The sequence below is a fragment of the Polypterus senegalus genome, chromosome 1 (genome assembly GCF_016835505.1).
Source record: "Polypterus senegalus isolate Bchr_013 chromosome 1, ASM1683550v1, whole genome shotgun sequence".
NCBI classification, from domain to species: domain Eukaryota; kingdom Metazoa; phylum Chordata; class Cladistia; order Polypteriformes; family Polypteridae; genus Polypterus; species Polypterus senegalus.
In genome coordinates, this window is record NC_053154.1 from 187,237,478 (window position 1) to 187,261,059 (window position 23,582).

At 35.4% G+C, this 23,582-nt stretch overlaps 1 protein-coding gene across 8 annotated transcripts in view; it reads left to right on the plus strand.

Annotated features, from left to right (window-relative positions):
- The window catches only part of tnk2b (tyrosine kinase, non-receptor, 2b), a 402,816-nt gene that overhangs the window by 340,201 nt on the left and 39,033 nt on the right, over positions 1–23,582 (plus strand). For all 8 annotated transcript variants that reach the window (XM_039764482.1, XM_039764485.1, XM_039764469.1 and 5 more), the window contains 6 exons: positions 1,313–1,465; positions 11,779–12,056; positions 12,698–12,824; positions 18,507–18,653; positions 19,057–19,151; positions 21,670–21,864. In XM_039764482.1, the coding sequence (XP_039620416.1) occupies positions 1,313–1,465; positions 11,779–12,056; positions 12,698–12,824; positions 18,507–18,653; positions 19,057–19,151; positions 21,670–21,864 (995 nt within the window). The remainder of the gene's footprint in view (positions 1–1,312; positions 1,466–11,778; positions 12,057–12,697; positions 12,825–18,506; positions 18,654–19,056; positions 19,152–21,669; positions 21,865–23,582) is intronic.

Here is a 23,582-nt window from a genome sequence, read left to right on the forward strand (position 1 = left end):
ATCTTTGAGAAATGCTGACAGCCAAGTGTAACTAAACTAATAATATTTGACTGGATTAAGAATTTTAACTTTGCACTAAGGCACTAATATATCAGGAAAGGAAATATGTTGCATTTAAATAAATAAAGAATGTGTAGTTGTAATTGTGGAAAAATAAGATAATCCACACTATATAAAATAATCAGGGTGGTTTACATTAATGTGCTACATTAATGTAGACTGTATAAACATAATTTAAAGAAGTAATTGAATTTAAAAGAAAAAAATACAAGGTTGCAATATATTTGTATAACTGAAATGTCAAAAAGCATCTTTAATTACTTTTTTACTAACAGCATCTACATTTCAGTAAGAATACTAGCCCTATTACCTTTATCCTCAACATTGCTAACTGCTTTATCTCATGTTTAAAAATTGTATCAATTTTTTTGACCTGTGTGACAATTACTAACAATTGGTTTAACACTAGAATCCCTGGAGCCTATGAAAAAAGTCATAATTCCGGTCCACCTTAAATTCCTTTACACCTCTTCATCAGTATCTTTGTTTTCCAAATGTGTCGATCAGCATTGGCAGGAAGCAGCATACTATCCCATCCCCCCACTGATATAGCTGAAGTTTTCCAAGCTCAAGTCTGTTTATTTGGGTGTGTGGTGTCCGGAATTGTAAAAGGTCAGGTTTGGGAGCGTGTATTTTTGGGCTTCAATTTTTACATATAAATATTCTTGAATAAAAGCACACTTTTTGTTATACCTTTTGTGCAAGTGTTTATTTGATATTTGGACTTCAGTCTTCACACATTATACACTTCACGTCCGCATTTTGTCATTATTATTACATTATGAAAAAAGTTTCTGTTTTAGTTGTGTTCAACATTTCTTGCCTCGCATTTCCTGTCATTCTACATTTACCCATATCATTGTAGACAAGGAACACACATGAAATGTATGTATTCCAAATAACAATATATCATTTACCCTATACGATTCCAGGCACCTCACACCTACATAAACAGACTTGAGTTGGGAAAACTTCAGCTGTGTCAGTGGGATGATGGGATAGCATGCTGCTTCCTGCCAATGCCGATTGACACATTTGCAAAACTAAAGACGCTGATGAAGAGGTATGAAGGAATTTAAGGTGGCCCAACATTATGACTTTTTTTGTAGGCTTCTGGAATTCTAGTGTTAATGAAATGCAAACCAGTACACAAAGTTCAGGATAGTACCCTGCTTTCGTAAGCTTGGACATGCAACACCCTCAGTTTTATATGGCTGCTGTTCCAGCTGAATTTTTTTGTTTCTATTTTTAGATAAGTGTTGCAGTGAAATGCTTAAAAACAGATGTTCTTAATCAGCCAGATGCTTTGGATGACTTCATCAGGGAAGTTAATGCTATGCACTCTCTAGATCATCAAAACCTGATCCGGCTATATGGTGTTGTACTCACACACCCCATGAAAATGGTAAGTGAACACTTTTTCAGTTTGAATAAAGCAAGCTATAAGGCTATTGCACAGTTATTTTTAAACTAATCTAACTTGATGTGGAATATTTGTATTCTGTTGAGGCTACTGTATAGTTGTTCCTAGAAGGTGTGGAAAAATTGGAACTATATTTATAATTTGACATCAGAATGTAAAATCAAAAAATACAAAACCCTACTATCTCCCTCAGCCTTTTTATACCCTTTCTAATATAATTAATTAGTTTTTCATAAAGTATGTTGGGATAGGTCAGCCAGTGGGCAGTGCAGGGCAGGAATGAAAGACAAGAACTGGAGCAGAGCCAGAAGAGCCTTAAAATGGACAAGAATGACAGGGGTACATGTGCTGGGATGTGAAATGAATTTGATAATGTTCCTGTGGACGCAAGAGGACAGAAAATTCTGCAGGTTCCTATGATGTTTTTGTTTAAATGTAAGAAAATGGTGTTGTAGAGGTGGTAAGGAGGCAGAGCACCTCATGAACAACAGAGACAGAGCAGTAGGCCCTTTACATGCTATGGAAGATGGTCAGTCTGTGTAGTAAATGCCACGAACAAGCCACAAATGTAAACCACTATTTTAGCTCTAGTTAGCACTATTTTACATGATAACACTCCATGCTAATGTTATCACTGTTCAAGTGCCTGCCATATTTGAGAATGTGAAATAGATTGCACTATTGCCAGCAGTAGTTGTTTGTGATAATCTCTAAGCCATCAGCCTTAAATGAAAAACAGAACTCATCCATGAAGGTGAACTGGCATTGCTTACAGCAGTCCAGGTTGCTCAAGCTTGACAAAAGTTGGCAATGGCAAGTGGCAATTTGTAGCCTTCATAGTTGGGTATAAGCCTAACATGATATCTCAACCTGGACATCTTATCTCATGAAGACCAATGTAGTGGGCTTTATTGAACTTTCTCAGTTGTTTATCTAACTAATGTGTAGTTATGGGCAAACATGTCTTGGTGTAGCAACTCTTATATGATCTGACTTCACTTTGAGTTTTCACTTTTTTATTTAAATGCATTGATATACAGTATGCTTGTTGCTTTAGTAATGACTGAGAGCACAACTGATATGTAAACGTGATCATTTGCATACCTGGCCAAGTTGATCTGTCATGCCGGCTTACTTGAAATTTAGAATTTTAAACCCAAATGATATCAGTTCAGTTTAGGCTTTTGGTTAACTATTGTGGAACCCTAATTGTAACTTGTGTTTGTAAGCAGTTTCTTTGGATCAAGATACGAGCCAGATAGTTTTTCATCAAGAGTTTATGATCAGGAAATGAAAATAATTTTCAACGTTACCAATAACTTCTTTTATTATGCAATGGAAATGAAAACATGTCACGGTAACAACAGGACTATTTTTATCTGGATGTAACTGATTTTTAATCAATAGATGAAAGATGCCATCTAGTGGATGTTAAGGAAATTGCTTCAATTTTTGGATAGCTGGTACTGCAAAAAGTATTGATATAGCAATAAAATCTTTAGTTTTGTTCTAAAAACTTTATATTAGAGCAACCTGAACTCAATTTAATAAACTAAGCTGTAAATAATTGAGCTATTACTAGCAAAGTGGTGTCCTGTTTCAGGTGTAAACCTAAATCAAATTAATTCATTATTTACATTTATACTTATATAATACTTTTCTAACCTACTCAAAGTCTAAGACTAATATGTCAGTAAAAGGCTAGTCATGATTGTAGGTCAAAATGGACATTACTCATTCTGCTAAGATTTTCATGGGATATCAGGCCTGTTAAAGTAGAATAGGGATGCAGGCATCTAGTTGCACAAACCCAGTTGCCCCTCTACAGACCTCTTAAGCCAGAAGGTGTGAAATGGACTCAAGCAAAAACAAAGACCTATAATTCAAGGAATGACACCTAAGATGGGCAGAAAAGCTTGACTATTAGAAGATACTTATTTTGTATCTGGAAGTGACTTTAATCCAATGAGGAGAAGGTTCAACCATCCTTTAAAACCACATGAGTGAGAAGAAAACAGAAGCAGTCAGTGGCATCTAGAAGTTCAGGGATTCACTCTAGGCACCCTCTCTAGCATTCTCTCAGGGAGGGGGATCTCTTCAAAATGACTCAAAACATCTGAATTGTGATCTCTGAACATAAAAGCTATGAGCCACTGCCTTGGAGATCCAGTCTGCCAAGCTAAGCACTGAGACCTGTCTACTTAGGAGCAGACATAACTTCAAGAAAGGAATTTCAGCATCCCGTGGCTCTGCCCGCATAGTAGTGAAACAGGACAAACTTTAAAAATAAATAAAAAACTTATTAAAAAAGAAAAATGTTAGTTTGTATTGAGAGGAATTTATATTGATAGCTTTCGTATCAGAGGGCCTCTTCATATACAATATGTTTGGTTTTGTTATCGGGGCGAGAATGTAGCTGTGATCTCTATACCAAAAATGTCAAAAGTTGGCATGGTATCTCTGGCCAAGTGGAAGGTAAGTACACTCCAACATCAAATGTTGCTACGGTGTCTGATCGTGTTCAGCTCTGATGGGAGAACATCCCCCACCTGGGGAGAAGAGCACATGGCCGTGATATCCCTGCCAATAATCAAGTACCCTGTAAAACACACACAGCTGTGAACTCTCTCTCAAAAACATTAAACTTTATTCTTTAACAATTACTAGAAGATAATATCTGCTGAGCAAACAGGTATCGCTAACTAAGTGGAGGCAAGGTACGCTCCAACACATGGCGAGAAGTAGATCGACTCCAACGGAGACTGGTGCGTGAGTGAAGATGGTCCAACCCGGCTCCCTTTCCTCAGCCTGCAGCCTGTCTCTCAAATAATTTGGTGCTGCAACCAAACTATAATACTTAGCGTGAATAGAGATGTCGCAAAATCAGCCAGAATGTTCAAGCAAATTATAGAATAAAACCCGATCTAAATCTGTTAAGTAGTTCTCCGGTGAAAAGCAGACAGACAGACAGACAGATGTTGGATTTTATATATATATAGTAGTATATACTGTGTGTGTATGTATGTATATATATATATATATATATATATATATATATATATATATATATATATACACATACTAGACATTAAGCACGTTACAATAACGGGCGCTAGAACAGTAGTGCATAAACATTAGTAGTCTATATTAAATGGCAAGGGACCTTGACCTCATTTTGTTTCTTGTCTTAATTTTTTTTTTGTCAAAAATATTTTTGCAAGAAGCCTGCAGTAAAATAATAATAAAAATAAAATAGAAACGTATATGACAATACAGTAAGTATAATTAATATTGCCTTAGTGTAAAACTTTGTAACAATCTGTAAGACACAATATCTGAAGAAGATATTTAGGAAAAATTTTCTATTTTTTTACCTCATGAAATGTTTCTTGAAAATTTCATTACAGACAACATTTCTTGTAAATATTCTGTCTGAGTTTGGCAACAGTTTGCCTTGATCAGGACCATCTACATCCTTGACAACAACATCTGGAAAACTTCTAACTCTTGATAATGCAATATATAACTGACCGTGGCTGAATACTGGTTCTGGCAAGTAAATGCCAACTTTTTCTAAGGTTTGCTCTTCTGAGTCTTTCTCTTTTAGCATTTTTCTGATGGTCATTTTATTTTTCTTCAATCAATCTATTTGCTCGTATTTTTCTTTGTCTTTCAGCCTTTCTTTTGGTGATGTTTACTTGTTGAGCTGACTGTTCTTCCAGGAGATGTTGCTTATATAGGATTTGATTGTCTGTGTCTTTTGTCCTACTTGATGTGTCCTTTTTTTTGGGTGGCATGTTGTTAGTAGATACGTCCGTAATATTTTCTCTTACAGTAATACTGGCTTGTATGTGGCTGTAATATGTGTCACTGTATTTATTGTGTGTCTTTAATATTCTCTAGCAGTAATACTGGTTTGTATTACCATAAAATGCCTGTAATTTTCTCTGACAGTAATACTGGCTTTGTTGTCTGTAATATGACTTTAATTTTCTGCCACAACATTGGGCAATCAGCAGAGTGTCTCCCCAGCAAGTACTGTTTATTTCCCCAGCAAGTATTTTAATCTGTGCTGGCGTGCAGCTGATTATTGTATGTGTGGCATCTCCCCAGCAACAGATTTTATGTGCGCGGCCGCAACTACCCAATCAGCACTCTCCCCAGCAGTGTTGTCCTTTATTTCTTATCATGCGTGGCCGTGGTAAGGCCATTCACTGTGTGCCCAGCTTCCAGTGTGTGTGCGTCCACGGTGCCGTTGCGCATGGGCGGGGCACGGTGCGATGCACGGCGCGGCCCGCGCATGCGCACTTCACCAGAAGACACACACACGGACACCTGGACGTACACAGGGGTTTTATTAAAGAGGATATATATAATATATAGTTTTACTGTCAAATAATGCAAAAAGTATGCAACACGTGTTTCACCCTAATTCTGGGCTCATCAGGCATACACACTCACTGCACCTCTTCATGGGAATCGAACCTTGGATGTCTGCATCAGAGGCGAAGCCTCTTATGTTGCGCCATGGCGTGTGGTTCATTTATTTGACAGTATGTAGATCGGGGTGTAGTGAGTGTGTACGCCTTATGAGCCCAGAATTAGGGTGAAACACGTGTCGCCCTAATCAAATTCATTGTGGAAAATCCATACACATAGGTTGATTAGATCATGGCCTTCCCAAAATATAAGAAAGCATACCACTGTCCTTCTCCAAGTCTTACGGGGTTAAATTGCACTAAGACCATTTCCTCTGAACCTAGAGCTTTCTGTATACCAGAGCTTTGAATGTGTCCCTTCTTTTATTGACAAACAGAAGAATAATCTATAGAAATTTGAAACAGTTGAATCGTGTCGACGATTTTTCTCTTTCTCTTCATTATTTCCCGGACGGAGTAGGAGTCTCACACCAGATAAAATTAATCAGTAATATACACTTTATTGCACCTAGACTAGAGAAGCCCTCGTACAGGAAATTCTTTGCTCTTTTATAGCTTACAGAGTTGAGCAAAATGACATTATTATACCAAAAATAGAGGCGGCGGTACATATTTCTTAAAAAAATCAGCTTATTTGGAACTAAAAAAACAGGAACTATAATAAAAGACTGGTTACTGAGCAGATTCTGAGACTAACAGGAACTATAATAAAAGACTGGTTGCTGGGCAGATTCCTTTGAACTGCTCACCCAGCACCCCCATACTTCCGTACACAAGGTTACACACAGACATGTCACATACACATTTTGTAGCTGCTACATGTCACGTAGACAAGCTGTATTTTTCCATTCCACAATCGATATTGGAATTTTTAGATAGTTTTGTCAATAAAAAACACACTGTCTTATAAGACTGTTAGTGTGTAGGTATCAATGAGAAGTGTAGTGTCTCCTTATTTTACCTTGAAGGAGCAAGTGGAGCCATACTTGAAAGGCGCTGATGTTTTCAATGAGGTCCTCAGCACTAAACCAGCATTCTGAAACTATAGATTGAAATAATTCAGATAAACCGTAATGTTTCACAGAAAGGAGAAATGTGCAGTAGCTGCAGCGGTCACCTATTAATAAAACTGTAGATTGTACTGTTTAGAATCTCACAATATGTGAATGAACTCAATTTTCAGAAATGTGAAGTTGTTAATTATACATTCCTGCCTTTGCCAATAAATATAGCAATACGAAACATTTGTGTATTCTGCATCCTGCTTTAAATCATTCTTTAAAAAAAAAAAAAGGAAACCTTCCTATCTAAAATGATAAATTTACCTGTTTCATGCTTTCAAAGGAAACAAGAAATGAGAAAAGTAACATGTAGATTTGAGATCAGAAAATAATTTTGAAATGCTACTGTCATAGGCTACTTCCTTATGTCTTGTTGCTGTTGAGTACAACAAGAGGAATTGCTTGACACAGCTGGTAATGTAATTTTTTTATCCTCTGCAAAAAATCTCATCCATCCATCCCTTCCTCCACCTCTCTTAATAGTGTATAGCCTTATTTGAAAAGTTATTTTCAAAGTATTTTTCAGCTTTGTTTTTTGCAGTTGCTGCACACATTCATTTACGCCAGAAATTGTCCAAAAAGTAAAAAGGTCTAACTAAATTCAGAATCCACTGTGTAATTGAAGGAATGACCCAACCAAGCAGAAAAGCCTTAAAATGTACCAAATACAGTACATCCAAGTGAAGCCCATAATAATGTCTCCTTCATACTGATTTACATCTTGAAATTACATACACACTAATTTTATGAGAATCAACCACTTTTAAAAATGTCATGTTGAGCACCCAAAATGGCTTTCATTTTTTGACCTCAAAATGAGAGTAAGCAGAAACCTAAACAAAACTTCTATATACTGAACAATTAAAAATTAAGAAGTTTAATCAATCAATGAATACAGAAGAACCAATTTATCAAAGTATATGATTCCACAATATTTGCATTGTTTATAATAAATTGAGAACAATTTTTACATTCAAAAAAACTATTATACATAAGGAAAAGAAACCTCTCTCAAATCCAAATTAGCCTCCACTATTATTGGTACACCTTGTAAATATTAGTAAGAGGAGTTTGAAAAAAAAACTATTTGCTGAAGATCCATCATTGTGCACTGAAAAAATGATTAACATCAGATCAGACTTTTAATTGATACAAGTTCATTTAAAGAAAAACAAAGCCCTCGTGTAGAAATAAATATTATTAACAAAAACACGTGCCATAATTGTTGGCACCCCTACATTTAATACTTTGTACAACCTCCTTTAGGCAATATAACAGCAAGGAGTCTTCTCTTGTAACCTTTTATAAGGTTGGAGAATACAGAGCATGGTATCTGAGACCATTCTTCTTTACATAATCTCTCCAGATCATCCTGGGTCCTTGGCCCTCTCCTGTGTACTCTCCTCTTCAGTTCACTCCACAGGTTTTCAATAGGGTTCAGGTCAGGGGTCTGAGAAGGCTATGGCAGAACTTTTATAGTCAGTTAACCATTGCAGGGTTGATTGGGATATGTGTTTCTATTAATATCCTGCTGGAAGATCCAGTGACGACCCAGTTTTAGTTTCTTGGCGGAGCCAGCCAGGTTTTGATTTAAAATCTCCTGATATTTCATGAAGTCCATGATGCCAAGCTTTCCAGAATCTCCACCATATTTTACAGCTGGGACAAGGTTCTGTTCATTATAGCCATCTTTCTTTTAACAACAAACCCACTTTTATTGTTTATTGCCAAGAAGTTCAATTTTTATTTTATCACACCATTAGATATAGTTCCAGTTAAAGTTGTAGGAACGTTTTACAAACACCAGGCCCTTATGTTTGTGGATAACTGACAAAAAAGGCTTCTTTCTGGCATACCTTCCAAATAATCTGCTGGCGTGGAGATGCTGTCTGATGGTGGTTCTGGAGTCTTGATAACCCCAGGATTTTACTTTTTCTTGCAATTCCCCAACAGTGATCCTTAGAGATGTTATTGCCTCTCTTACCATCCTTCTCACTGTACATGGGGGTAAATTAAACTGTGGTCCTCTTCCAGGCAAGTGTGTCACAGTTCCAGTTAATTGCCACTGTTTTTTTTTATTATTGTCTGAAGTTTTTTTTTTTTTTTATATATATAACCATCAAGGGCAACATACTTCTCCTCCCTCATTTGGATTGAGTGTTCTCTTTTCTTTGCCATGATGATAGCTGGCTAAGGAAATTTGGTTCTGTGTCTCCTCACATTTATATCCCAGTTAATCAGGAAGTAATTGATTTCAGCTAGAATGTTCCTATACACTCTAATCAGCTTAACAATGTCCAATTTAAATGGGAAACTTGCTTCAGGTACATTGTTTCACATTAACTTCCAAGGGTGCCAACAATTGTGGCACATTTGTTTTTGTTAAAAAATATTTATTTCTTCATGAGGGCTTTGTTTTTCTTTGAAGGAACTTGTTTCAATTAAAAGTCAGATGTTTCTCATTTTTTCAGTGCAGGATGACAGTTCTTCAGCAAGTGATTTTTTTTTTTCTAACCCTTCTTACTAATTTTCACAAAGGGTGCCAATAATAGTGGATGGCATGGTATAAATAGAGAATGTGCCCATAATTTAATAAAGTATTACCTACTTTTAATTATCCCACGTGTCTTTACCACATGACATTGCAAACCCAACAACAAAGAAACATTTACAGGAGTCTATAAACCATACCAAAGGATACAGATTAATTATCTTCAAAGTATGTACTGTATAATAAAAATGGAAAGTGAAAATGATGAGAAAAAATCATGGATGCAAAACAAATATAACAATAGAAAAAAGCAGTGTGAGCTGACTAAATAAACCAATCAGTCCCTGGTTTGCAAAACAGATATTAAAAAAAACACATCATAATGCCTGTACGAGCAACAGCATAAAGAGAAACTGAGAGAAGTATCACTGGATTCCTGACCCATTCATGTGATGCACAATGTAGGCTTGATCAATGTTTTTTGAGGAAGAACCTCTTCTTCAGAGCACAGCACACCAATGTTTTAACATAAAAAGCATCATTAAAGAAATTAAACAAGTTTAAAAAAAAATTACCCCGTTTACAATAAACACCAAAAACTGTTGAACTACCTATTGTATAAGGTTTTCATTGCACATAATGCTGATCGATTCTTTAAGCTGGCTGCACATTTCACAACTTTCAGTAAGAAGAGATATCAAACCTAACTTTTGTAGTCGCTGGTTGTTATCGCCTTGACGGTGTCAGATTACAAGCCAATAACATGTTGCCTGACCGCACCAATGCCTGTAGGAAGACTTTCTAGGTATGGAAAGCTCAGCTGCAATCAATCCTGTTAAGGTACAACAAACGGGAAACAGGGAGTCAAGTCTCCTTTCTGTTTGCACAGAAGAATCACTGCAACACTACAACTTGAAACAAAAATCTAACCAGGGTAAGTCCAACATCAGTCACTGACGAGGTCAAACTGTGCAACTTAATGATTACAGTAACATACTGTGACTGCCAACATCTTGCTAAGATTATGTAAAAGTCATGTAGTGCGATGAGGAATTAAGTCATTCTGCCTTATTTGCTGGTGGCATATACTGTATGCAAATATGCAACTGACTTTGGATTACTTGCCAAGGGCAAAATGATGAAAACTTTTTGACTGAGATTTGTGTTGTTTAGCCTGTTTTATGCTTATGCTGAGGAAAAGTTTATTGACGCTGTCTCATCAGATGACTGAAATGTAAGTGAGATGTGGCTAGTGAATGCAAAAGATGAAGTAAATTGTAAAGGGTTGAGATGAGAATTGTCAGTTAGATATATACAGAGATTCGTAGATAGACAGGAAACATAGAGTGAGAAAAGGCTGGTATGAAGGTTATAATGTGTGTGGTGATATATAGGCTGATGTGTGTTGTGCCTGCTGAGTGAAAAGTGGAGAATGACTTTTAATGTAATGGAAACAGAGAAGATGAGGCCAGTAGGAAAGATTTAGATAGACATGATAGATGACACGCCAGTGCACACCCTGAAAAGGCCTAAAACCACAGAAATTTGAGGAGTGAACAGTCCAACTGTTTCTTGTTTCTTATAATTACTGTTAGACTAGTGGTGCTGTTTTTTTGTTCCTATATTTTAAGGATTATCTTGATTTTGGTCTTCCTTCTTACTTATAGTTAAACTCTGGTCTAGATTACCAAAGGCAAAAAATATATCCATATTTGAAATAACAAAGAAGCATATACTGGCATAATGGTATAGTGCTTCTGCCCTATAGATCATATTCTGGGATCAAATCCTGCTCCTAGTATTCTGTGAGGAGTCATCGTGTTTTTCCTGTATTTGTCTGAATTTTTCCCCACATCCTCTAGCCTCCTTTCTACATCCTTAAAGACACATAGGTCTGGTTAATAGGTGACTCTAAATTGGCAGTTTGTGGGTCTGTTAGAGAGCCCTGTGATGGATGGTTTGGAACACCACCCAGAGCTGGTTCACACTTTGTATCCAATATTGCTGGTTTCTTGCTTCCCTGAATTGGGTTAAGCAGGATTGAGTACATTATGTTTTACACTGGGTTTTAATAATGGATTAGTTTTATTTATAAATTTTACACATATTAGAACACTGACTAAAAAAACAACCAAATACTTTTAACTTGGCAGCCATGCATAAAAGTCAATCATTTTTCATTATTTAGAGTGTAACATAACAGATAGTGATTGCTTAGGGAAATTTCAGAATTTCATTTTTCTCCTACATGCTGTAATTGCAATATGTACATGCTAACCTTTTCATTGTAATTTAATTTACCAGGTCACAGAACTGGCACCATTAGGCTCTTTGCTGGATCGTTTAAGAAAGAATCAGGGACATTTTCTAATATCAACGCTTTGTCAATATGCCATTCAAATTGCCAATGGTATGGCTTACCTGGAATCAAAGAGATTTATCCATCGGGATTTAGCAGCCAGAAATATCTTGCTAGCATCTAATGAACTTGTCAAGATTGGTGATTTTGGACTAATGCGTGCACTTCCTAAAAATGATGATCATTATGTTATGCAAGAACATCGCAAGGTTCCCTTTGCCTGGTAAGTTAATCATTTAATATTACACATTGTTCTTATATTACATTACAAAATATGTAAAACAACAGTTATGCAGACTCTTGTATATTGCTCACCTTCAAGTGCAAGTCTCTCATTCTTGGCCCATCTGTTTCAAAATACTGTCGAGGTAAATGATTTCATTGAAGGCCAGAGAGAAGTTATTACATTGTAATTCTTTCCTGCTTGGGGAGTTCATGGCTTGTTATTATAAAGTGTTCAGCCAGGCCGAGAAATGTTGATTTATCTGCATGGAATGCCAATTAATACAGCTGTCTACTTTCTTGTTGATTAATTGTAAGTACCTTTGAATAGTGACTTATAAAAGGTATTGTACTACTTGGTAAAGTTATACTTTTTAAAAAAACAATTAGAAATGTAAGAGTTGTGCATATTCTACAACAGTCATCTAATGCCATAATCCCATAAGGTCATGTCATGCCCATCATTACTATTTTTCTTCAAGATCTACTTTCTTAATTTGAATGTGCTTAGTTTCAGTCATTTTTTGGAGATAATCTTTGTTATTCGTATAATTACTCTGCAGATCTGAATGTTAATAAATACAAAATGATATACTGGGACCTCTGAGTGATCTTTAAATTTGTCATTTTTTTTCTTTGCAGGTGTGCTCCTGAAAGTTTAAAGACCCGTACATTTTCTCATGCAAGTGATACCTGGATGTTTGGTGTCACTCTTTGGGAAATGTTTACTTATGGTCAGGAACCTTGGTTGGGACTCAATGGTAGTCAGGTATAAGTATTTATCTTCCTTTAGACACAGATGAAAAGCACATCTAGACATGCTGTTGCCTTGGAGGTGATAATATAGGATAGGCTCATCAGAGTGAATATGAACTGCACATTATGTTTAATTGATGCAATGCTTTTCATATACCAGGAAAAAAATGAGAATAGAATCCAAAAGAATATTTTCTCACAGAATGCCATGCAAAGCCATGTTTGTCATTTATATAACAAAAACAGCAAAACATAACAATTGCAAACTTACTTAGTCTCAACTCAGAATTGCAGGGGGCAATGAAAAAAATTTACTGAAATAAATTAGAGGTAAGAGGTAATATAATTGTGACTTAATTTTTACTTGAGAAAATGCATGAATTTTCCTAAATTTTAATATGCATATGAATTGTTGAGATAAATAGTAGGTTCTCACTGAGAGTCTTCCTCAAACCATATTTTTAATGTAAATGCCATCTGGAACATTCAGTTGAATTAAGTGTGTTTGAGAATGTCATAGTAAATAGACACATTTTAGGACAGACATGCTTGCTGAAAATGTGAGACATGAATATCTACCCAGAGTTAACATGGGACAGCAAGAACAACCCAAGTCAGAGCTCCTGTTAATCTCCATGCCATACAGTGCAAATACATGGTACTGATATTGAAAAGTACTGCATATTGTCGCTTCCATCTTAAAAGCTTTTCTTTGGTTTACAGATAAATTGTTTCATATTACAAGAGTAAACAAAAGTAAGCAATTTAGTCTCATTAGGTTAAATTTCATATATTATATATATATTATATGAAAGATGTATAATAAGAAAAAGTGTTCCTCCTTAAAAATGGTAACTAAACTTAACTATATATTGTATTTTAGTACAAAGTGTATTTTAAAGTAGTGTAACAGTGCTCACTAGCATTGCCAATGCCAGCCTTTTAAAGTTTCTTGGCGACCCACAGACAGCATTTGCATTTAGTGAATTGAAAGCGATTGGGGGGGGTACATTTAGAAATATAGACAAAGCCTTGCATTTATGAAACAGCCAACAGTGTTGTCTACCTACATATAAGTTTAATAACAAAAGTAATAAGTTGAAATAAAAACGAAGAAAAACGAAAAACACTGCAGGCTAGCTAGTGGAGCCAAGCCATGACTGAACAAAATGAAACGTGACTATTTTTCTATAGCTGATGGAGATCCTGCTTTTCAGAATGTGAGTTGGATGGTGTTTTTGAGTGAATAAAAGTAATTGGTGACTTTTTTTTGTTGGTAGACATTTATTAAAATCCACTGTATCCTGGGGCAGTGCTAATTGTATGCCTTGATGTTGTTTTTAAAGTGCTTTATAAATAAATAAAATAATTTTAGGCTTTGATGCTAATGGAGAGTTGAGATTTTTAGCACTTTTTAGCTTTGAATGAATTAACTTTAAATCACCGTTGTAACATTACCATATACCACTTTAGTATAGATTACGGAGTTCTGCTGCAACCAGCCAAAAAAGATTGGACCAGAGATGGACTGAGTTTCAATAAGTGTCAAGAAAGTGAAATGCAGGGGGTGATCAGAACAAGAACACTATAAGAAACAGGACTGATATAAAAGTTGTTGCTGTCATACAGTATATGGTGCAGTGTGCACTTACACTACCAGTAACGTACTGTTGTATATCTCACTAAAATATTTCTGGTAAAGCAGAATGGTGGTGGATGTGTGCACAAGTTCCTATTTGTAAAAAGCAATGATGGAGGTATGCGTATTGTATTCCTCTTGTTCATTAATCATGATAGCTTATTGTGAATCTTCTTCACAGTACTGCAAATGAATTACCACAAATCCTGCCTGCTTCTACTCATTTTCTGAAGTTAATTTAATAGCATGGATGCTGGGTAACAGCCTGATTGTTATAAACGAATATGTAGCATGTATCTTAAAAATATGAAGTTAGCTGACTCACTCACTTACTCATCAACAAAAGCACTATTTCCCCATTTAGTTTAAAACCTGAAATTTGACTGGACTGTATTGTACATCTTGGGCAATAGGTATCCACTTAGCAAGGATGTTATCAATGTTTAGAGGTAAAATCAACCCTAACATTAGAAAACTAAATATTTCAAAATTAAAAAAAAAAAAAATGCTTTGACTAATTGGATTGAAGTTTGGTTACATTATAGAAAAAAAGCAATTTTTTTTAATTTGTGTTCTTTAAAATTTGTCGGTAATATAGTGCTGAGAAAGCTATACTAACACACAGTGTCCTTTTTTTGGCACAGTGCCGAGAAGAAGCCAGGACAAACACTGTGCCACTTGGCTGTTTGGGGTTTCCAGTGTGTGCAAATAAATGACGCCAGCAGAAAATATGGGAGGGGCAAGCAAATAGCAGCACTGACCAAAAGTGTGGATGGACAAGTGAAGAAGGAAAACAAAATGCATGGGTGAACGATGTAAACCAAATAAAAATGTGCATAATAATAATAGTACTGCATTGCACCATACCCCTGGTCAACATACGACTGGTGATAAACTTGAAAACAAATTCTTGAGTGAATGAAGTAAAAACCTGCATCAGAAGCTGACTTAAGTTCAGTTGGCTTGCTTCCGTTGTGTGATAAATGCGTAGTGTACATTGCAACGTTAGATTTCCAGTTTTCTGTACTTTTTGACTTTCCATTGTTTTTAATTTATTTGGGGTTTATTTCTGATTTTATTGGTTTCAGTTTTAGTGTCCTACAATCTAAGAAGTGAACGGTTTTCATACACTAGCCTTGTTTCAGTGTACAGTATATATTGCTTTTCATCTAAACCCTCCAAAACGTTCCAAGATTACAGATCAAAGTATTACATTCAAATCTGATTGAAGATACAATTTTTATAGTATAAGCTACAGGAGGAATTGTATTTATAGTCAAAATTCCCATTATTCCTACTAATTACTGGTTTGAAATACAAAAACATTTTTCTGTAAAATTGTATTTTGCTATGACCTTTACCAGAACCTAAGGTCAGTCACTAGGGAAAGGAAGAATTCATCAGCCACAAGAATGTGAGCAATTGTATGTGGAAGGTAAGGTTAGAGCTAATGAATTCATTATATTTCTCCCGGTTTCAAAAAAACAACTACAAATATTGTATATATAAAAGTACCTAGTAACATAGTACTTCTGATAATATCCTAATAACTGATGGCACTGACATTTGTTTTAAAAGAATTCCCATTTGAAGCTGCATAACACACCTAGTTAACTATATAAAGTACTGATGTATATGAGTTATTTAAAAGTAACTTTGCTCTAATACAATGACTATAGTCTTGTGGACCATACTTCAGAACCACTGATGTAAGTTTCCAACTGATCTTATTATAAATAAAGCCTAAGTAAATATTTAACAGACTGATTTATCTGAGTGCTTTAAAAGCCACATTCTTCTGATACGGTGATTGTAATGTTGTGAACCACTTGATTCATGCTTGTGGACCACACTTTCAAAACCACCGACATAAATCTTTGTTAATGTAAGGTTTTAGCTAATATTGTCCATCCTGTTAGCTACCTAATTTATCTCATTCAGAAACCATCATGAGAGAGATTATCCATCCATCCATCCATCATCCAACCCGCTGTATCCTATCCACAGGAGATTATCCATTAACCACCAAATGCAGAAATTTAATGCGGTGGTCCCAGAAAACTTTTTTTAATTTTTGCTTCACTTCATAAAATCGGTAACAATACTGTCACTTCTATGAGGGAAGATTAAGCAAACCTTAGAATATATTCAAGGTGTTTTATCAGGATTCATTTTTATTTCAGGTCAATCTAACATCCATGTTTCAGTGGTGGTTAGATTTACCCATTTCATTGTTAAAAACTATTGTATTGATGATGGTGTTATTGTCCTTCATGTTTGTAACAGGCTTTGCTGTACCCATCATAAAACAAAGCATCTCATTTACTTACTCAGCATGTGAAGGTAGGAGAGGGAGAAGCAGTAAAAACATAAATATATAATCAGATGGAATTGAAGTGTGAAAGTGATAATCATACTAAATTATGAACAGATGTTACATGTAACTTGGGCCATTTTTGTTCGAGACAAAACAGTTTAATTTAGTGTTTGTGCTGTTTGCTCCTCATTTTTTGATGCTGCTTCTGAGCAATGCTTAACTTACAGCATTTTTAAAATCTAGAACTACTGTACATGATGATTTTTAACTGCATTTACACATAATTTTAAATACATAATGCTCCTTACCTTGTGTTTCACTCTGTAATCTTGTGTATGGTTACACAGTATCACAAAGTGATGGTGGCGCCATAGTGGATCAGTGTTAGTACTGCATGCAGAATGTTGCCTCTGTCTCTCTAGAGCAAGATACTGTCAGTTAGTATGTCTCCACTCTCCTGTAACAGATGAAAAAGATGAGTATTCACTTCATATTTTTGCATTTGAGAGCTTTTATTATAGTGCGTTACTATTTATGTGTCTTGTTTTATTATTGGGCTTATAGAAAGAGCAAACCGCAGGCAGATTCCCTTTTGTACTTAAGCACTGTATTCACATCACCGGTAAAGAAATAATATCCCTATGTTTCTTTGCTGTACATTAGGAAGATGTAGGGTTTAGTGAGAAATGCTTCCTTTTGTTTACTATTCCCCATATCATACAGTATTATTAATATCCAAAAGACTATGCATGTAGCATTTTTTATATAAATCATTAATTAAATAATTTAAAAAGTAAAGTGTGCCATCCAATTCACCAGCAGAGTTTTTAGTGCATAATATTTATATTAAAATGAGGTTTTTGATCCAAGATTAACAATCTATGCTTGTTTGTTAATTACCTAAAAATTTTTTGTTCATGCTGTTTTTGTGTGCTTTGTAAGTACAGTAAAATATACACTTCATGTTATGCATGCTTTGTAACATACACAGTCAGTCATTTACCAACCTGCTATATACTAACACAGGGTCACTGGGGTCTGCTGGAGCCAATCCCAGCCATCACAGGGCCAAGTCAGGAACACACCAAGCATACACACTAAGGGCAATTTAGGATCGCCAATGCACCTAATCTGCATGTCTTTGGACCGTGGGAGGAAACTGGAGCAGCCAGAGGAAACTCATGCAGTGTTATAAAAACATGCAAACTCCACGCAGGGAGAACCCGGGAAGCAAACCCAGGTCTCCTTACTGCAAGGCAGCAACACTACCACTGCGCCACCGTGCTGCCCATAACATACACAATGATTTGTCTTTTTCAATATATTGTTCAATTTTCAAATCTATTTGGCTAGATTAGGGTCATGGGGAACCAATGCCTGTCCTTAGCAACACTGGGTGGTAGGTGAAAATCAACCCTGAATGGAGCATCAATCCATCACAGGCTCATTATTGTTCATTTATAAATTATTAAAGGGGTATTTACATTCAGCCTTTAAACATTAAGACTGTTTGTACAGCATGCTACCATTTGGCTGAGAACTTGCTTTGTTAAGTGAACTTGTATTTCGTAATTTGATAAGAAAGCAGTCTTTTAGATCAACTTAAAATTGTAGCCAATAAGGAATTAGAATAAACATATTGCACTTGTTTTAGTGTAAAACTTCCTAAACGGTGGTCATTCTAAAATGAATTTGGCCATAATTTGTGCAAGCTTTGAACTTTTCACAAATCTTCACAGATCCTTCATAAAATTGACAAAGAAGGAGAAAGATTGACAAAGCCTGAGGACTGTCCTCAAGACATCTATAATGTAATGCTGCAGTGCTGGGCACAGAAGCCTGATGACCGGCCCACTTTTATAGCACTACGGGAATTTCTAGTAGAGGTGAGAGTTTGCACTGATTAATGAATCAATAGGCCATTGAATGCTGAATTTTGTATGGGGGGTGTGTGTGTGTGTGTGTATGTTTTATGTATATACAAGTGCAAAGAAAAAATAATGTGACTATTTTTTTGGTAATATGTTCATAAAATATGTACTGTAGTTGAAAATATAGCTATTAGACTAAACTACTGAATATCAGCTTTTATTCATGGGCAGTGTTCTACATATAACAAACAGAATTGTAAAAAATGGCATTTGTTGTGTTTAGTCTTTACAAACAATATAATTTTGCATACAAACCTAAGGTAGCTGTTTTCACACTTGGATTGGGAATACAGTATGAAACCCATTCAACCCTTGCTTCTTTCTAATTTCCATGATTTATATCGCCCGCTGTTTACAGACAATGCCTACAGACATGCGAGCACTTCAAGACTTCGAGGAGCTTGACAAGCTGCAGATTCAAATGAATGATGTCATTACAATCATTGAGGGCAGGTAAGTGTTCATTTCATCTACTTTAGAGATGTTAATCTTGATAATAGACTATAATTTCTGTGTGTAGACAATTATCACACACCATTCATTTTCTGAACCCTATCATAGCAGCAACCTAAAAAAGGCAAGTAGCCTCAGATAAAAAGCCAGCCAATTGCAGTGGTACTTTCACTCACAGCCGCACTCACTCATACTGACCCAAGTTATAGCTTCAAATTAACAGCATACACATCTTTGTAGGTATAGTAACAAAGTGGAGTACCCAGATAAAACAGTGTGCTTAACACACACAGTTCCTTAAGAAATAAAATTAATGACCAAGGAGCTTTATCTAGACTCCTCCAGTTCATCCTAAAATCCAAGGGTGCAAGCCTTGTGCAAAGCTACCTCAAATGACAGGTAGCTGTATTGCTGCCAAAGGTCCTTAGTGATTTTTTTTTTCTTCATCAAAATAGAATTGTTTCATTTTTATTCATGTGCTTTGTTGTTTGCCTAGGATCTGGATAAAACAGGGGTGTCCAACTCCAGTCCTGGAAGGCTGTAGTGACTGCAGGTTTTCATTCTAGCCATCTTCTTAATCATCTTCTTCTAGTTTCTTCTGCTAATTAACTTCTTTTGCCTTAATTTTAACTGATTTTGACTTTTTTCCTTAATTAAGACACAAAATGAGCCAACACACTAACAGGTAACTGATCCATCACACAATATCTGAGAAAAAAGAATGTTGAAGGTCTCAGTATGGGTGATCTGCTTAAGTCACCAAGACATTTTAACAGTGTTATTAGAAAAAAACAGAAATTCAACAGTTTTGGAACATCTGCTGTGGCAAAATTAAAGCACTAACAAGTCATGGATTTAAATGATGGGTTTAATTAACAACAAGAACTGGCGTCTCATTAAGTAATTGGTTGGAGTTTGAAGCCCTGATTTAGCTGTTAATTCACCTCACCATCTCATTTGTATTTTGTATGCCATTTAATAAGGAAAAGAATCCATTCAGATGACTGAATTCTTAAAAACGGGGATATTAAAATGATGGGAAAAGAAGTTTAATTAGCACTGAAAACTGGTCACTGATTAGGGAAAGGGTTAGAATGAAAACCTGCAGCCACTGTGGCCCGCCAGGATCAGAGTTGGACTCCCCTGGGATAAAGCAAAGCCATTTAAATCTGTTCAATTTACAGATTGTAACAAAAGAAAATGCTGACTCGTTGGAGTTGGGGTGTGTTATTTTTCATCTATTTTATGTATTAATTAACTACTATTGGATGAAATCACAAAATAACCTTAATAAATTATTTAGCAAAATCTCAATTAGAGCATTTATTTTATCTTTCAGGATTGTCCGTTTGTTTTGCGTGTTGCTATTATCATTATTTAAATTTCTAATAAAAGAGTAAAATAAACACTGACTTTTTATCACTCTTATAGTTTTTGCTATTTTCTTTTTGCATTTGAAAATACTGAGGAAATTACATTTTTTATTTTGTGTATTAGACATATTTATTCTTACAGTATGCTGGTACCCCATCTATGGCGCTTCCATTCCTGCAGGTTGGCAGGTTTGGAATGGATGGACGGGCATTATACTTAATTCCATAAACCATTTCATTATGAGAAGGAATTGTTTGCACATAAATTTGGATCTTTGGTCTTTGGTTCCAAATGTGTGGACAAAACAAAAATATTTTATATATATTAAGCTACCTAGCAAAATACTAACAGATCAAGAAAACCTGAAGTTAGCATGTATAATTGTATGTACCAAGAGTCCTTTTAAACTAATGAGCCTGTTGATATTTTGCAAAGCATAAACAACAGAATACACAAGATAAAATCATTCTTAATTTATATTGCTAACCTCATTAAAAGGTTATTCTGTTTTGTTATGGGGTGTGACACAGATTTCCAATCTGAATTAGCCATTGAACAAATAACATGCATTTCTGAACTACAAGTAATCATTTTTTGAAATCATCATGATGTCTTTAAGGATGGAAAACAAATAATAGTAATACATTTTATTTCTAGAGACTACCTTTGTCATGCATGTATGTACCTAGAAATCTATATTGCTCCAATGACCTCATGGCAAATGACAATTGCGTAAGTGTTCATAAACAAAGTGAACATAAATATATATACATAATACTCCTGTTTGGCATGGTGAAAGAGCTTGTGTATCCTAATGATGTTTAAAGCTTTGCTCCTTGCAGGAATACCTTTGTCAAATGTATCTAAAAGAACACTAAATGCACAATGCCAGAACAGTGCCAATAAATTATAATCGCTAGTTGTATTTTCACAAGACAAATGTTCCAGTCAAAGTTGCTTGTCCCTTTCGTCTTTTTTAATATAGGATAAAATATATTTTTACATGTCTTCCTATGTAAATGTTCTTAAAGGGCAAGGTACCGTCATCAGAAAGTGCAGTATCTCAGTTTTACAAAGTACACATTTTGTTTATTGTATGTTTTGTCAGCTGTAGAATAACAGCTGTGTTTGTATTTCTGTTTAGGGCAGAGAACTACTGGTGGAGGGGCCAGAATAAAAGAACCTTAAAAGTGGGACAGTTTCCCAGGAACACCGTCACTTCGGTGGCGGGATTATCAGCACATGATATCAGCAGACCTCTCAAAAACAGCTTCATCCATACAGGACATGGAGATACCAACCCTCAACACTCCTGGGGATTTCCAGATAAAATTGATGAGTATGGAACTCCTTTTTTGAAAAATTGAAAATGAACGCAAATATTAGTTTTCTCATGAGGCTTTTCCCCCCTTTAGGACTTACGGTGTTCTTAGTAAGTTATATAAGCCTCACATATGTATTAAACTCTGGTGTATCAGATTTTTTCATTTTATTCCAGTAAAGGTTAGCATTGCACTTGTGCTTGCAGTTGTATCTACCAAAGCATAAGAACATTTAGTTTTCAAAACACTATGTCACATCAGACCTGCGATTTTATGTATGGAGAAGAACATGAACAAAATACTTGGTGCTATGCAAATGAATGTTATTTATACTGTTTCCATTTATATGTATTTGTGCTGCGTTTTCATTTTTTACTGACATACCCCCAGTTTACCACCAAAATAAATTTAAAACTAGTGTTCTTGGCATATCTTGAAGCATTGGTTTGATCTTCTGATTCATCAATAGTCTAATTAGAAAGTAATAGTTGAGATGTATTGATCAAGTAAAGAAAGCTGCATATCTGGGACCTTTACAAAAATGCAGTATTGACAGTAAAATGGAGAAAAAAACCATGATAACTCTTTGAATCTTTGCAAACTCCCAAATCAAATATCATCGTAGTCCTCCTAAAGCGGGATCTAATAAAGGGAATTAACAGACCTTTCCTCTACTTCTGCTTGACTATATACAGGCACTGAACTGCAGTGTAAGCATTAAGGGATGATGAATGTCTTATTTCAAAATGCTAAATTAGTATAAAAATGTGAATAACAATATGCTTTTTTTTTTCCAAACAAGTAAATTACATATGTATTCACATTTTTACACCCAGATCCGGGCCCAGTTCCGGTTTTAGAAACACCTCTGTAAAGCAATGGAGAATCCTGACATTCTCTATTTCATCTAAGCTACTTTATTGTGCTGTATCTTAGGTTTTAGCCTAGAACACTTGAATGTGTTTTTTCTGAATTTCCCCCTCAAAATATAAAACTACTAGCAAAATACCCACGCTTCGCAGCGGAGAAGTAGTGTGTTAAATAAGTTATGAAAAAGAAAAGGAAACATTTTAAAAATAACGTAACATGATTGTCAATGTAATTGTTTTGTTACTGTTATGAATGTTGCTGTCATATATATATATATATAAAAATATATATACATACACACACACAAACATATATATACATATATACACATATCCACACACATCTACTATATATATATATATATATATATGTATATATATATATACACACATATACACATACATACACACATATACATATATACATATACACACACACACACATATATATCGCAGCGGCGAAGTACTGCTGATAAATTTTTAATAAGAAGAAAAGAAAACCTTTTTAAACTGAGGGAAAATATACCAATAACTATTTGTTAAGGATCTCTTTGTATACCACGTTGTCAGTTCAGCACTCCGGTTGTAATATGACCAAGCTGTGCAAGCTTATTCTTGAGAATGCAACATATAGTTGTCCAGGAGAAAAGCAATCTTGCCTCAAATCAATGACGACCTTTTGTAGGGTCTATCCCTGAGACTTATTAATTATCATCGCAAAGCAGAGCCTTACTGGAAATTGGAGGCATTTGAATTGAAGTGGGAGATCAGAGGGTATAATGGGGATGCAAGGAATACATTTAATTTAAAGTTTAGGTTTACACCGTGCTTTGTTTCCGAATTAGCTGCACTCATGAATATGCTTG